Raw genomic sequence first — 17641 nt, forward strand, 5'->3', positions numbered from 1 at the left:
GTAGCATTTCCTTCAGAGGGAGAGTTGCTTTTTCTGATCACAGAGTGAAAGTCAACATTGAAGGCTGGCCACCCTTTTGATCCTTCCCGCTTAACACCTGGATCACAGCTTTTCAGGTTTCCAGTGATTTTTAGAATAATGCCTAGCAGAGTCCAACCCATTTATTTTCCCTGTCAATGAAACCCTCACCGTGGCATTTAATTGATCCCTGTGCTGGAGGAAGCTCCCCAGCTGTACCTGACCTTGTCCCACTCTCACACTCTCTCATACTCTTTCCTTCCCACTTAACACCTGGATCACAGCTTTTCAGGTTTCCAATGATTTTTAGAATAATGCCTAGCAGAGTCCAACCCACTTATTTTCCCTGTCAATGAAACCCTCACCGTGGCATTTAATTGATCCCTGTGCTGGAGGAAGCTCCCTAGCTGTACCTAACCTTGTCCCACTTTCCCCAAATACACTGTCACACTTGACTTCTTCTGTGCTTCCATTTTCAGCACATCACTTTCTCTAGGAAGGTAGACTAGGTGCCCCTGCAGTAGGTTTATCATGACAATTAAACAGCTAATAACAAGGTAAGGCACTAATTGTCCATTTCTCCCTTTGGACTATGAGATTTATAAGGACAGAAACTTTCTTTATTTTGTTTTCATCTTTGCTTTTTCCAGACCTTATATAATGCCTGACCCTGGCATAGGAGGGACTCAATAAGTATATGTTGACTTGAGTCAATTTGTTATTTTCCTACTTATATTTTATATTTTCACATACTATGTCATAATGGCAGCATTTTGGTCTCTCTTTATCTATCCCACCTGTAAATGAAAAGCACATATTAATCTGTATGTGCACAGCACAGAGAGATTATGGGAACTGCTTGAACCTTCATGCAAATTAAAATATTAAAATCTGCAACGTGCTTGACTTTCTAAAAAAAGAACTTCTTGGAATCCATTAACAAATAAATGTGTCTTCATTTGTATTATAGTTGGTCTAGAGATGATGGGACAACATCTAATCCACTTGAGGACTACATTAGATGAATGGCAGGTCATCTGACACTCTAAAATGCTCTTAATGTAATTTGTTCACAATCTTTCTATCTTATTACAGCCGGGGCACCGACAACAGACTGACCCACCGGCGGCAGACAGTTCTCCGTGAGAAGGGGAGACGGTTAGCTAACCGAGGACCAGCGTACATGTTTAATGACCACTCAACAAGCCTGTCTATTGAGGAGGAACGCTTTTTAGATGCAGCTGAGTATGGCAATATCCCAGTGGTAAGGAAGATGTTGGAAGAATGCCTCTCACTCAATGTCAATTGTGTGGATTACATGGGCCAGAATGCCCTGCAGCTAGCAGTGGCTAATGAGCATCTGGAAATTACAGAACTTCTTCTCAAGAAAGAAAATCTCTCTCGTGTTGGGGATGCCTTGCTTTTAGCTATTAGTAAAGGTTATGTTCGGATTGTGGAAGCCATTCTCAGTCACCCAGCTTTTGCTGAAGGCAAGCGGTTAGCAACCAGCCCAAGTCAGTCTGAACTCCAACAAGATGATTTTTATGCATATGATGAAGACGGGACACGGTTCTCCCATGATGTGACCCCAATCATTCTGGCTGCCCACTGCCAGGAATATGAAATTGTGCACACCCTCTTGCGGAAGGGTGCTCGGATCGAACGGCCTCATGACTATTTCTGCAAGTGCAGTGAATGCAACCAGAAACAGAAGCATGACTCCTTCAGCCACTCCAGATCTAGAATTAATGCCTACAAAGGCCTGGCGAGCCCAGCTTACCTGTCATTGTCTAGCGAAGATCCAGTCATGACAGCTTTAGAGCTTAGCAATGAGCTGGCAGTGCTGGCCAACATAGAGAAGGAGTTCAAGGTGGGTTTTTAACAAGTCGAAGTCAAGGAGAACTTATAAGCTTCCACTATGTACTCACACTCTGTTAGGTCTCACAGATAGTAGACAATTTTATATGTTTGATTCAACAAGTTCTTTATTACATAGAGTAAAAGTTGTGGTTACTACTATTTGGAGATGATCTACTATAAACTAGACATTTTACATTTATTATGTCTGATACCTATTACAACCTTGGGAAGATCTTAGCTCCTTTTCAGATGCAGAAATGGAGGTATAGAAAGGTTAAGTAAGGCCCAAGATCCACAGCTGGTGAAATGACAGAGCCAGGATCAGAACCCAGGGATGCAGACTCTAAAACCCAGGTTCTGTCTCCTGTGAAACTCTGTTTCTATATTCAGATCATGGTGATAGCTACTGTTGAGGTCAGAAAGAGGAATAAGATAAAGGAAGTCATAGTTTGACTTGAGAGACAGACACATGCATGCGTACATATGGTATAAAGAGAAATGAAACTACTAGATAGGGCTATAAGCAGTGTGCTGTAGCAGTTCAGAGAAAGCAGTATTTAACTCAGATTAGATGTCGGAGAAGTTACGTGAAAAATGGTATTTCAGCTGCATATGGCAGAATAAGTAGCATATTTGAAGGCAGAGAATGAAGGAGAAGATATTTTAGGCCAAGGCAACAGCCAAAACAAAAGCTTGTAGATACGGGAGAAGTAGTCCAATACAATTGCTTTACGATGTATTCGTTTCTGCTGTACAACAGTGAATCGGCCATACACACACACACACACACACACACACACAAACCCCCTCCCTTGGGAATCCTCCTCCGCCCCTTGGTCGCATCCCTCCAGGTCATCACAGAGCACTGAGATGAGCTCGCTGTGCGTTGATGAGATCCCACCAGCTACCTGTTTCATATCTGACATATACACGAGGTAGTGCGTACACGTCAGTCCCGCTCTCTCAACTCACCCCACGCTTCCCTTCCCGCCCTGAGTCCACATGTCCTTCCTCCACGTCGGTGTCTCTGTTCCTGCCTCAAGGGAACTTGGAGCAATCTCTAAATAAGAGGTAAGCGGGGAGACACAGTGTCAGACCTTGCCATTGTCTGCATGGTTTGTGCTTCGTTTGAAGAGGGTGAAAGTTCAGTTTCCTAGTCTGAGGTCACACACTCATACACACACACCTTTAAATTTCCTCCACAGGTTATCTGAACTTTCTTACAGTGCTCACCGTGTTCCGCTGTATGTTAATATTTAGGCTGGGCTTTTCTTCTTTACTCAGCTGTACACTGCTTGGAATCAGGTCTGATTCATCAAATACAGTACTACACAAAGATAAACACTGGTTTCACTTTCTCTGTCCTGTGTGCTGTGAGAAAGCACGTCTCTCTGTTCCGTACCTTGGGGTCTCTCCTGTGCAGTTTCTTGGTGCCTCTGTAGCGGAAGCAACACTGCAAACCCCAGCCTAGTACGTGTCTCTCCCGGGCCCTATCTGTCCAGGTGAGGGGGCAGGTCAGCGGCGACTGAAGCCTTCCGATGGCCCCCAGCATGGAGGATGTCCTTTTCCTCTAGCTCCCTGGCAGCTGAGGATGCAGGACAAGCAGACGGTCTCTTCCAACAATGCCTCATTCTTTCCTACTTCTCACTTTGCTCCCAGGACTCAAGGATGCAGGGGACTATGCTGTCTTGGAAATCTGATTAATATGATCTTAAAATTTATACTTAATTTTTATGAAACTTTATTGCTTAGGTTTTAACATTTCTGTTTCTGTAATTGAATCTTTGTTTACACAATACTGTAAACCATTCTTCATTCGTTCATTCACTTGCTTACATCTTCTGAGCCCATGGTTGTAGCAAATATTGTACTGGGGAGAGTCAAGAATGAGGATGGAGATATCGCACAGCACAAAGACAGTTCAGTTAATAACCCTACCCTCAATTAACTTATAATTTAATAGGAGAGCAAAGACCTGTGTGAAGTAACTATAAAATAAGACATGACCTTGTGGAGTGAGGGGTGGGCTGGTGGGCCAAAGGTGAAAGAATCACATCTAATCAGAGTGTGAATTTTTCATTGTCCCTAAATGCATTACATAATGTGAAGACTTCTTTAGGATTATGATAAATTAGGGATCCGTATATTCCTTTATTTATTAATCGCACACTGTTTCTGCACACCTAGGTGTGAGGTATATGGATCAGGCACTTTCCCTCCATCCCTGCTTTCTCTTTGTAGGTCCACACCTTTAGCCTCTAATCAGGCTCACCCTTTGCTTAATGCCCTACCTCCGTGAAGGGTTAATGGCAAAGAAAAGGTAACTCTCTCTGAAAACACAAATCTCTTTAATAATATGTTATTCCTAATATCTTTAAAAAATCACCCAAAAGGATTAAAGTTTACTGTTAAAAGAGGGTAGCAGTTTTAAAAATGTTTTTAAAAGTATGTCCTAGAACTTGACAATTCAACAACTTTTCTAATTAGAAATTTGACTCCCCAAATCCTTGTATTACACAAGGAGAAAGGCCAGTTCTTGCCTGTTTTTAAAAGGCTTTGGCAAATACAAAACAAGAAAGCATAATGTTTTCTTTGTCACCAGACACGACGCTCTAGAACAATGATTTTATTCTCCCAGACTCGGTTGGCCCGTAGAGGCAAGGACAGCCTCATGTGACAATGAGCCACACGACTCGCGTGTGTAAACTCAGGGAACGCATATCGTCCTACCATGCGCGCTGGTGTGATGATGCTAAACCTGCTCCAGCAGCCCAGCCTCAGTCTACAACACGATGGGACCCAAAAGGGCTTGGTGTCTCTGGTGAGATTTGCTAAATCTGGTGCTCTGTCCTTCAAGAATAACTTCTCTTTTCTTATTTTAAAAGAATATAGTTGACCCTTGAACAACACGAGTTTGAAGTATATGGGTTCACTTAAATGTGGATTATTTTCACTAAATATGCACTACAGTACCACACAAGCCTGGACTGGTTGAATCCATGGATGTGGAACAGTGGATACCAAGGGCCCTCTGGAGAGTTATATGCAGTTTTCACTCAATAGAGTACTGGTTCTCTTTACCTCTGCTTTGTTCAAAGGTCAACTTACATGATCATGTTAAAAAAGTAATTTAAGCATGAAGAAAAATTTAAAAATCATTTCTAATTTTGATACTGCAACACGCCAACATGTATCCTTCCAGTCTTATTTTTAGTAGTCAAGCCCCTTAGAGTCTCAGGGACCAAAGATTGCAGGATCTGAGATACCTCACAGGGACCTGAAATATTGTACTGGCAACAGGCAATCCTCTCTGCTCATGGTCTTCAAATTCTTTTGCTTCCTTTTCACCTGAAAAACATTTGAAAAATTCTGTGCTCATGAGTACATTTTAAAGTTGGCATCTAAATTTGTTTATTTTGTTTAAATAATTTTAAAAAGTATAATTTCTGCATGGCCTAAATATTAACATTTAAAAACAGATATCTTAAATAGCTGCTTCAGATGTATGTAGAGGCCTTTAAGTGCTATGATTTTGTAATACCATTACCTATTTTAAAAATAAACAAACAACCTCCTCTTTATTTATTTTTTTTCATTTATTTTTATTAGTTGGAGGCTAATTACTTTACAATATTGTAGTGGGTTTTGTCATACATTGACATGAATCAGCCATAGAATTATATGTATTCCCCATCCTGATCCCACCTCCCACCTCCCTCTCCACCCGATTCCTCTGGGTCTTCCCAGTTCACCAGGCCCGAGCACTTGTCTCATGCATCCAACCTGGGCTGGTGATCTGTTTCACTATAGATAATATACATGTTTCAATACTGTTCTGTTGAAACATCCCACCCTCGCCTTCTCCCACAGAGTCCAAAAGTCTGTTCTGTACATCTGTGTCTCTTTTTCTGTTGTGCATATAGGGTTATCATTACCATCTTTCTAAATTCCATATATATGTGTTAGTATGCTGTAATGTTCTGTATCTTTCTGGCTTACTTCACTCTGTACAATGGGCTTCAGTTTCATCCATCTCACTAGAACTGATTCAAATGAATTCTTTTTAATGGCTGAGTAATATTCCATGGTGTATATGTACCACAGCTTCCTTATCCATTCATCTGCTGATGTGCATCTAGGTTGCTTCCGTGTCCTGGCTATTATAAACAGTGCTGCGATGAACATTGGGGTGCACGTGTGTCTTTCAGATCTGGTTTCCTCAGTGTGTATGCCCAGAACTGGGATTGCTGGGTCATATGGCAGTTCTATTTCCAGTTTTTTAAGGAATCGCCACACTGTTCTCCATAGTGGCTGTACTAGTTTGCATTCCCACCAAGAGTGTAAGAGGGTTCCCTTTTCTCCACACCCTCTCCAGCATTTATTGCTTGTAGACTTTTGGATAGCAGCCATCCTGACTGGCGTGTAATGGTACCTCATTGTGGTTTTGATTTGCATTTCTCTAATAATGAGTGATGTTGAGCATCTTTTCATGTGTTTGTTAGCCCTCTGTATGTCTTCTTTGGAGAAATGTCTGTTTAGTTCTTTGGCCCATTTTTGGATTGGGTCATTTATTTTTCTGGAATTGAGCTTCAGGAGTTGCTTGTATATTTTTGAGATTAATCCTTTGTCTGTTTCTTCATTTGCTATTATTTTCTCCCAATCTGAGGGCTGTCTTTTCACTTTGCTTATAGTTTCCTTTGTAGTGCAAAAGCTTTTAAGTTTCATTAGGTCCCATTTGTTTAGTTTTGCTTTTATTTCCAATATTCTGGGAGGTGGGTCATAGAGGATCTTGCTGTGATTTATGTCGGAGAGTGTTTTGCCTATGTTCTCCTCTAGGAGTTTATAGTTTCTGGTCTTACATTTAGATCTTTAATCCATTTTGAGTTTATTTTTGTGTGTGGTGTTAGAAAGTGTTCTAGTTTCATTCTTTTACAAGTGGTTGACCAGTTTTCCCAGCACCACTTGTTAAAGAGGTTGTCTTTTCTCCATTGTATATTCTTGCCTCCTTTGTCGAGATAAGGTGTCCATAGGTATGTGGATTTATCTCTGGGCTTTCTATTCTGTTCCATTGATCTATATTTCTGTCTTTGTGCCAGTATCATACTGTCTTGATGACTGTGGCTTTGTAGTAGAGTCTGAAGTCAGGCAGGTTGATTCCTCCAGTTCCATTCTTCTTTCTCAAGATTACTTTGGCTATTCGAGGTTTTTTGTATTTCCATGCAAATTGTGAAATTATTTGTTCTAGTTCTGTGAAAAATGCCGTTGGTAGCTTAATAGGGATTGCATTGAATCTATAGATTGCTTTGGGTAGTATAGCCATTTTGACAATATTGATTCTTCCAATCCATGAACACGGTATGTTTCTCCATCTGTTTGTGTCCTCTTTGATTTCTTTCATCAGTGTTTTATAGTTTTCTATGTATAGGTCTTTTGTTTCTTTAGGTAGATATACTCCTAAGTATTTTATTCTTTTTGTTGCAATGGTGAATGGTATTGTTTCCTTAATTTCTCTCTCTGTTTTCTCATTGTTAGTGTATAGGAATGCAAGGGATTTCTGTGTGTTAATTTTATATCCTGCAACTTTACTATATTCATTGATTAGCTCTAGTAATTTTCTGGTGGCATCTTTAGGGTTTTCTATGTAGAGGATCATGTCATCTGCAACAGCAGTGAGAGTTTCACTTTCTTCTTTTCCTATCTGGATTCCTTTTACTTCTTTTTCTGCTCTGATTGCTGTGGCCAAAACTTCCAAACTATGTTGAATAGTAGTGGTGAGAGTGGGCACCCTTGTCTTGTTCCTGATTTCAGGGGAAATGCTTTCAATTTTTCACCATTGAGGGTGATGCTTGCTGTGGGTTTGTCATATATAGCTTTTATTATGTTGAGGTATGTCCTTCTATTCCTGCTTTTTTGGAGAGTTTTAATCATAAATGAGTGTTGAATTTTGTCAAAGGCTTTTCTCTGCATCTATTGAGATAATCATATGGTTTTATCTTTCAATTTGTTAATGTGGTGTATTACATTGATTTGCAGATATTAAAGAATCCTTGCATTCCTGGGATAAAGCCCACTTGGTCATGGTGTATGATTTTTTTAATATGTTGTTGGATTCTGTTTGCTAGAATTTTGTTAAGGATTTTTGCATCTATGTTCATCAGTGATATTGGCCTGTAGTTTTCTTTTTTTGTGGCATCTTTGTCTGGTTTTGGAATTAGGGTGATGGTGGCCTCATAGAATGAGTTTGGAAGTTTACCTTCTGCAATTTTCTGGAAGAGTTTGAGTAAGATAGGTGTTAGCTCTTCTCTAAATTTTTGGTAGAATTCAGCTGTGAAGCCATCTGGTCCTGGGCTTTTGTTTGCTGGAAGATTTCTGATTACAGTTTTGATTTCCTTGCTTGTGATGGGTCTGTTAAGATCTTCTATTTCTTCCTGGTTCAGTTTTGGAAAGTTATACTTTTCTAAGAATTTGTCCATTTCTTCCAAGTTGTCCATTTTATTGGCATAGAGCTGCTGGTAGTAGTCTCTTATGATCCTTTGTATTTCAGTGTTGTTTCTGTTGTGATCTCTCCATTTTCATTTCTAATTTTGTTAATTTGGTTCTTCTCTCTTTGTTTCTTAATGAGTCTTGCTAATGGTTTGTCAATTTTGTTTATTTTTTCAAAAAACCAGCTTTAGCTTTGTTGATTTTTGCTATGGTCTCTTTAGTTTCTTTTGCATTTATTTCTGCCCTAATTTTTAAGATTTCTTTCCTTCTACTAACCCTGGGGTTCTTCATTTCTTCCTTCTCTAATTGCTTTAGGTGTAGAGTTAGGTTATTTATTTGACTTTTTTCTTGTTTCTTGAGGTAAGCCTGTAATGCTATGAACCTTCCCCTTAGCACTGCTTTTACAGTGTCCCATAGGTTTTGGGTTGTTGTGTTTTCATTTTCATTCATTTCTATACATATTTTGATTTCTTTTTTGATTTCTTCTATGATTTGTTGGTTATTCAGAAGCGTGTTATTTAGCCTCCATATGTTTGAATTTTTAACAATTTTTTTCCTGTAATTGAGATCTAATTTTACTGCACTGTGGTCAGAAAAGATGACTGGAATGATTTCAATTTTTTTGAATTTTCCAAGACCAGATTTATGGCCCAGGATGTGATCTATTCTGGAGAAGGTTCCATGTGCACTTGAGAAAAAGGTGAAGTTGATTGTTTTGGGGTGAAATGTCCTATAGATATCAATTAAGTCTAGCTGGTCCATTGTGTCATTTAAAGTTTGTGTTTCCTTGTTAATTCTCTGTTTAGTTGATCTATCCATAGTTGTGAGTGGTGTGTTAAAGTCTCCCACTATTATTGTGTTACTATGAATTTCCTCTTTCATACTCGTTAGTGTTTGCCGTACATATTGCGGTGCTCCTATGTTGGGTGCATATATATTTATAATTGTTATATCTTCTTCTTGGATTGATCCTTTGATCGTTATGTAGTGTCCTTCTTTGTCTCTTTTCACATCCTTTATTTGAAAGTCTATTTTATTTGATATGAGTATTGCGACTCCTGCTTTCTTTTGGTCTCTGTTTGCGTGAAATATTTTTTTCCAGCCCTTCACTTTTGGTCTGTATGTGTCTTTTGTTTTGAGGTGGGTCTCTTGTAGACAGCATATATAGGGGTCTTGTTTTTATATCCATTCAGCCAGTCTTTGTCTTTTGGTTGGGGCATTCAACCCATTTACATTTAAAGTAATTATTGATAGGTGCGGTCCCGTTGCCATTTACTTTGTTGTTTTGGGTTCACGTTTATACACCCTTTCTGTGTTTCCTGTCTGGAGAAGATCCTTTAGCATTTGTTGAAGAGCTGGTTTGGTGGTGCTGGATTCTCTCAGCTTTTGCTTGTCTGTAAAGCTTTTGAATTCTCCTTCATATCTGAATGAGATCCTTGCTGGATACAGTAATCTAGGTTGTAGGTTATTCTCTTTCATTACTTTCAGTATGTCCTGCCATTCCCTTCTGGCCTGAAGAGTTTCTATTGATAGATCAGCTGTTATCCTTATGGGAATCCCTTTGTTTGTTATTTGTTGTTTCTCCCTTGCTGCTTTTAATATTTGTTCTTTGTGTTTGATCTTTGTTAATTTGATTCATATGTATCTTGGGGTGTTTCGTCTTGGGTTTATCCTGTTTGGGACTCTCTGAGTTTCTTGGACTTGGGTGGCTATTTCCTTCCCCATTTTAGGGAAGTTTTCAGCTATTATCTCCTCAAGTATTTTCTCATGGCCTTTCTTTTTGTCTTCTTCGTCTGGGACTCCTATGATTCGAATGTTGGGGCATTTCACATTGTCCCAGAAGTCCCTGAGGTTGTCCTCATTTCTTTTGATTCTTTTTTCTTTTTTTCTCTCTGCTTCATTTATTTCCACCATTTTATCTTCTACCTCACTTATCGTATCTTCTGTCTCCGTTATTCTACTCTTGGTTCCCTCCAGAGTGTTTTTGATCTCATTTATTGCATTATTCATTTTTAATTGACTCTTTTTTATTTCTTTTAGGTCTTTATTAAACATTTCTTACATCTTCTCAATCTTTGTCTCCAGGCTATTTATCTGTAACTCCATTTTGTTTTCAAGATTTTGGATCATTTTTATTATCATTATTCTAAATTCTTTTTCAGGTAGATTCCCTATCTCCTCCTCTTTTGTTTGACTTGGTGGGCATTTTTCATGTTCCTTTACCTGTTGGGTATTTCTCTGCCTTTTCATCTTGTTTAGATTGCTGTGTCTGGAGTAGGTTTTCTGTATTCTGGACGTCTGTGGTTCCTTTTTACAACCTCCTCTTTAATATTCATAACAGTTACATCTTTCCTTTTCTCCTTAAACTTGTATTCTAGTCCATTTTCCTCCACAAATGTGATTTCTAATGTAATAGCTTTTTATTGTAAAGTCCTTTTAGATCACCAATTTTATATATATATATGTATATATATTGCATAACACATATGTAACGTGTATGTTTATAAGAATTTTTAGAATTTGTTTTGCTTTCTGTTATCATTAGGCTCTAGGTATTTAAAATATTCTGGAAATACTTACCATTATATTTATTAGAAGTATATTTGATCAAAACTACATAAATTGAACATAATTGTTCAAAATAACATACACAAATTCCAAAAAATAAATTTTAAATATATGACACATTTCCTATTGGAAATGAATTTTAAAGGAACAAGTCATGTCCATACTTTTGTTATGTATTTAATGAAAGAAAAACTTATAACCTGTTAAAATAACCTAATTTGTCAGCCAGCATATTGTTTTAGTTTTTGTTAAGGAATATGTAAATTATTAATGATTTTATGGAATATAATTAAAAGATAGTAGACTGTATTTGGGATAAATTATTTCTTGATATGATTTGATAACTGCCTTACTAAATTACCGACACTGATCTGAAACAAATCACGTAAAAGTTTTATCCTTGTGCTTTAGCCAATAGCCTATGAAAATTTTGAGTCCTGGAAACCATTCCAAGTCACAGTAAAAAGACTCATCCTGACTAAACTTTTCTGCCTTGCACATTTGTGATGTCTTTCTTTTAAGTTAATGATACATCCAAAAGATGAGTACTAGGAATGGTTTTAAATAAGGGTAAAATAAACTTGTTTACAAAACAGAAACAGAGTCACAGATGTAGAAGATAAACTTACAGTTATCAGGGTGAAGGGGATAAATTGGGAGACTGGGATGGACATATACGCTCTACTCTATATAAAACAGACAGCTAATAAGAACCTACTGTGTAGCACAGGGAACTCTGCTCAGTACTCTGTAAGGGCCTATATGGAAAAAGAATCTAAAACAAGCAGGTCTATGTACACGTATGATTGATTTCCTTTGCTGTACATCTGAAACTAATATTGTAAATCAACTGTGCTCCAATACATTTTCTAAAAAGAATAATTTTAAATAATCACTTAATTTAAATAACATGAAGTAGTGAATTTTGTATTCAGTGTTCCCTACTGATGTCTTCTTTATTGTCCTCTCATTTAAGAAGGATGCATTCTTTGACAGCTGTTGAAGAATGAAGAGGCAAAGTACATTAAAATTCATCTAAATTCAGAACATCCCGACATGAACTGGCATGTTGTACTCCTTTCATTAAGCTTCCTCTTCATTGGAAATGTATATTAAGGAAAGGAAATACAGGAAACCCCTGAGGGTCTGTGGTACCTGGATAAATTATTAAAGGGGAATTTCCATTGTTTGCTGCAGGGGTGAGTGAGAGTGAGGAATTTTAAAGGGAAAAATGATCTGTTCTCAAGAAAATTAGTTACAGGGAAGTTGAGGATCTAGAAATTATTTCTCTGAAAACTATCAGTGTTCTCTGGCCCCTTGAAAAGTCTTCATATTTCTCTGTTTGAAGGCAACTAATCTATTTTATGAGAGTTAGAGATGAGAACGATCACAAAGATTGCAAACTCCAATATATAGCTTCTGTAAGCTAAATTCTCCTTTTCTGTATTAACCTGTAGTCGTTTAACAAAAGAGGACAGAGGAGGTGCAACTGAGTTCCTCAGGCAACTGTAGTCTGGCATTTTGACTCTCCTGAACAGAACAGATTGCACTCATTACCAGTATCATCAGGTCTGAAGATGGATCTATGCAGAGGTGATAGCCAGAGCACAGCAGAGAAATCTAACAATTAGATGGAACCTCAGGAAGAGAGAAAAACCAATAGTCCTGAGAGATTGCAGGTCTTCACAGTGAATGGGGGAGAAGCCAGATTTAAAAGTTTCACCCATTCAAGTTCAATCTTTATATACTGAGTTTTTACCAATAACTTTTTGCTTTGGTAGAAAGAGACTCAGTCACCTTAAGCTGAACTTGGTCTAAGCCTAATTTTGGCAATATACACTCAGAATTTTGACTGTTTTTGATACTGAGAAAGGAGAGTATAACTCCTCCCTTCCCTCCTTGACTCAAGATTAAGAATCGTCATAAAAACAAAAGAATCAGTACCAGTTTATTAGCAAATGCATTCTTCCAAATTTTGAACTTCCCTTTACTGTCTCAGAATGTACCTATGTCTCAGAACACTTTTTAAGCCCATTTACATTTTAGATTGTTTGTGGTAACAATGTTTCCTTTAATTACCCTAAAATTACCTTCTGTATAAATGTCAGGGATTTCTCTCTTCCTTATCATTCTGGATAAATAGATTTTTCTGAAGCTTCACCAAATCCTGCCTGTCTTCCTGGGGCTGTGTATCTAAACAGGCACTTGGCTCTCCAGATGCCTCTGCCATTGACTTAGACAAAAGGGAAGACACTACTGTGTTTGCTTTTAAACTGTTGCTATGTTCTGGCATTCAAAATGTTCAAAAATGCCTGGCATTGTTTGAAAAAGAAATAACCTTCTAAGAAACAGACGAAGTTGGAAAGTAGTTTTTGTTAGCAGAAAGGCAGCGTGCCTGTCATCATACCTTAGTAGGGTGAGAGGTGTTGCTTGCATGCAAAGTAGTCTACAGAGGCACAGGACGAGGGTCCAGGCCACAGGGGAGGGAGGAAATGGACCATTGGCAAGCTTAATGAATTATTCTAAGTGATTTACAATCTAACTTTATGATATACCTGCTTTTAAGTTTTCCATATGGTCAAGAATCTGCCTGCAATGCAGGAGACCCAGGTTCAATCCCTGGGTCAGGAAGATCCCCTGGAGAAGGGAAGGCCACCCACTCCAGTACTCTTGCCTGGAGAGTTCCATGGACAGAGGAGCCTGGTAGGCTACAGTCCATGGGGTCCCAAAGAGCTGGACACAACTGAGCGACTTAAAACTTCCACTTTGGGCCTTCCCGTAGCTCAGATGGTAAAGAATCTACCTGCAGTGAGGGAGGCCTGGGTTCAATCCCTGAGTCAGGAAGATCCCCTGCAGAGGAGAATGGCAACCAACTGTAGTATTCTTGCCCGGAGTCAGACACGACTGAGCAACTACCACTTTTTTCAAGTTCTACATAATTAGGATAAATTATCAAAAGACTGGAAAATAAAGTAACCTTTCAAGATCATTGTTAAGTAGCAGAGCAAGAATTCAAATCCAGTTATGTTTTATACCCAGTCATCTTCCTTTCTTTTTATCACTCAACAAAAGTGTTGATTATCTGCTATGTGCCACACACTTTGCTAGGCTGTGAGGATTCACAGATGAGCAAGACACAGTCCTTGTTCTGAAGAATTGTCATACGTCTTGTGCTTCTGCTCAGTCTTGTCCGACTCTTTGTGGCCCTGTGGACTGAGGCTCCTCTGTCCATGGGATTCTCCAGGCAAGAATACTGGCATGGGCTGCCATGCCCTCCTCCAGGGGATCTCCTCAGCCCAGGGTCTCCTGCATTGCAGGTCAATTCTTTACCACTAGCACTCCCTGGGAAGCCCTGTAGGATTGTTGTTCTTCAGTTGCTGAGCTGTGTCCATCGCTTTGTAATCCCATGGACTGCAGCACGCCAGACTTCCCTGTCCTTCACTATCTCCAGCAGTTTGTCCAAACTCACATCCATTGAGTTGGTGATGCCATCTAATTATCTCATCCTCTGTCGCCCCCTTCTCCTCCTGGCCTCAGTCTTTCTCTGCATCAGGGTCTTTTCCAGTGAGTTGGCTCTTTGTGTCAGGTGGCCAAAGTATTGGAGCTTCAGCTTCAGCATCAGTCCCTCCAGTGAATATTCAGGGTTGATTTCCTTTGGGATTGACTGGTTGGATCTCCTTGCAGTCCAAGGGATTCTCTAGAGTCTTCTCCAACGCCACAGTTCAAAAGCATCAATTCTGCGGTTCTCAGGCTTCTTTATGGTCCGACTCTCACATCCATACATGACTACTGGATAAACCATAACTTTGACTAGACAGACCTTTGTCAGCAAAGTAATGTCTCTGCTTTTTAGTACGCTTTTGATAGCTCAGTTAGTAAAGAATCCACCTGTGATGCAGGAGACCCCAGTTCGATTCCTTGGTCAGGAAGATCCGCTGGAGAAGGGATAGGCTACCCACTCCAGTATTCTGGCCTGAGTAATTCCATGAATTGTATAGTCCATGGGGTCTCCAAAAGTCGGACATGAGTGAGTGAGTTTCACTAAGTTCATCATAACTTTCCTTCCGAGGAGCAAGCATCTTTTAATTTCATGGCTTCAGTCACTGTCTGCAGTGATTTTGGAGCCCAAGAAAATAAAGTCTGTCACTGTTTCCATTTTTTCCCCATTTGTTTGCCATGAAATGATGGTACTGGATGCCATGATCTTTGTTTTCTGAATATTGAGCTTTAAGCCAGCTTTTTCACTCTTCCTCTGTCACCTTCATCAGGAGGCTCTTTAGTTCCTCTTTACTTTCTGCCATTAGGGTACTGTCATCTGCATATCTGAGGTTAGTGATATTTCTTCTAACAATCTTGATTCCAGCTTGTGCTTCATCCAGCCCAGCATTTCACATGATGTGTTCTGCAAATGTTACATAAGCAGGGTGACAATACACAGCCTTGTGATATTCCTTTCTCAATTTTGAACCATTCCATTGTTCCATGTCCAGTTCTAACTGTTGTTTCTTGACCTGCATACATGTTTCTCAGGAGGCAGGTCAGGTGGTCTGGTATTTCCTATCTTTTTCTGAATTTTCCCCAGGTTTTTGGGATCCACAGTCTACTGAGGAGAGGCCGATACATGAACAAATGCAGTAAAGTGTATGAGTCTGTTCTTGTCTTTGACTTTCCTATCAGTTTAAATAGATGGGCAAAGAAAATCCATTCTGGCAAAACTAGATCGAAGGCCAGTCAATAGTTAGGGAGGGAAGTTAAGTGCAGCGGTTTGTAACCTGAGAGCCCTCAGCCCCTGAAGCACCTGTTTACCTTCATGGCTGTTCTTTAGGTTTCATTGCTTCAGCTGAACCTGAAAATTTCTATGCTGAAGGAAGAATAAAAACTGTAATCAAACACCATATTAAGTTAAATAAGTAGCTGCTGCTATGGCAACGATCAACATAAAAGTGAGTAGCATCTGACATATCTAGGAAAATGTCTGTCTTCAGTTCTTGTCTGAAATTGTATCTCACCTCCTGTTACCTTTTCTTTAGAGCAGTATCTGATTAACTTTGTTTTTTATTTTTTTTAATTTTATTTTATCTTTCTTCCCATTTATTTTTATTAGTTGGAGGCTAATTACTTTACAGTATTGTAGTGGTTTTTGCCATACATTGACATGAATCAGCCATGGATTTACATGTGTTCCCCATCCTGAACCCCCCTCCCACCTCCCTCTCCACCCGATCCCTCTGGGTCTTCCCAGTGCACCAGCCCCAAGCACTTGTCTCGATTACCTTTTATGTCGCTCACAACCCTGCGTAGTAGGTGCTGTATAAATGCATGTTACTCTTCTGTACACAAGCTGTGACAGGGCTCAGGGATCATTGTGCCATTTAGTGACAATTATTCTGAAGAGCAGAAAAGCCCTAGAGTTGCTTGTGGTTCCAAGAGCATGGCTGGTTAATTCAGTCACTAGCTGGATAATGATAGTCTATGCTTTCTTTATTCTTCAAGAATGCAATCTCATTTTAAAAATTCCATCTGAGATAGAATGTGGTATCTATTTTTTGTTGAAATAATAAATGAGTGAATCATTGTTTTATTTTCAGTACATTCAAGTGATACTCAATGTTGATGAAAATAATCAATAAACAATCTACAATAGGCTTAGAAAAGAGTTTTATTTGAGCCAAACTGAAGCCTGGAAGACAGCCTCTCGTAATTTTGAGGAACTGATCTGGAAAAGCACGGTTTTTAGCACAGTTTTATATCTTGTCACAACAAAGAACATTAAGCAAGTCAGGGATACGTTCCTTCAAGGTTTCAAAACACAGGTCAGCATGTACACACTTAGTCAGTATGGCCTTGGCACCTGGGAAAGGAATCTTATCAAAAAGGAGGACCAGTATTGGCTTCCCAGGAAGGGAGGCATTTAATTTTTATTTTTAACATGGGCATTCCTTACTTCTGGTCAAAGTGCCCTTTTCTTAATAATTAAAGCAGATGTACAATGTATGTTTGACAGGCCACAAACAGGCTATTTTAGTTAGCTTAAATTTAAGTTAACTCGTGTATAAGCCAGAATGACTTACCCATGCCTTAGTATGTGAAAATATCTTTTATCACTAGGAATTTCATCATGGTTTTATATTTTTTAGTGCAATTTTGTGTCAAGGTACTGAGACGACTATTTGTAAAATGATGAAAACAACAATAATAATCACCATTGATTCAACCCATCCCTGAACCAGGAAGTTAGCATTTGTCATCTTGTATGACCTTCACAGCAACCATAGGAATAAACTTATATTATCCCCACTTTACAAATAAGAATTTTGAGGCTGTAAGGGCTTTAGTAATTCGCCCAACTCATGCACCTAGTAAATGACTTTACTTAACTTGAAATCCAGGTCTGCCCTTATCCAAAACTCACTTAATTAGTGTTTAATTAATTAGGGTTGATTCATGAGAATTAAGACATGCATTTTCCTCATCCTTTTAATTTCTATAAAGCAGACTTTTCTTTATATGGAATTATGCATTAAAATTATACACCGTATCTTCTACTATATAAAAGTCCAACTAAAATGACCCTTCAAAAGGATAATTGTATCAGGGTCTTTTTATGTTTTATAATCTTTATGTTCTATTAACCCAATATCAGTCATCTCTTTATAAGTCAAAGGTTAATAGTCAAGCACCCACTTTTAACTTGTTAATGTGTGGTGTGACT

The 17641-nt window shown here is 38.9% G+C and overlaps 1 protein-coding gene across 2 annotated transcripts in view; it reads left to right on the forward strand.

Annotated features, from left to right (window-relative positions):
- The window catches only part of TRPC6 (transient receptor potential cation channel subfamily C member 6), a 150337-nt gene that overhangs the window by 90461 nt on the left and 42235 nt on the right, over window positions 1–17641 (forward strand). For both annotated transcript variants that reach the window (XM_043482169.1, XM_043482170.1), the window contains exon 2: window positions 1114–1888. In XM_043482169.1, coding sequence (XP_043338104.1) covers window positions 1114–1888 — 775 coding nt within the window. The remainder of the gene's footprint in view (window positions 1–1113; window positions 1889–17641) is intronic.

The sequence above is a fragment of the Cervus canadensis genome, chromosome 11 (assembly GCF_019320065.1).
Source record: "Cervus canadensis isolate Bull #8, Minnesota chromosome 11, ASM1932006v1, whole genome shotgun sequence".
Taxonomy (NCBI): Eukaryota; Metazoa; Chordata; class Mammalia; order Artiodactyla; family Cervidae; genus Cervus; species Cervus canadensis.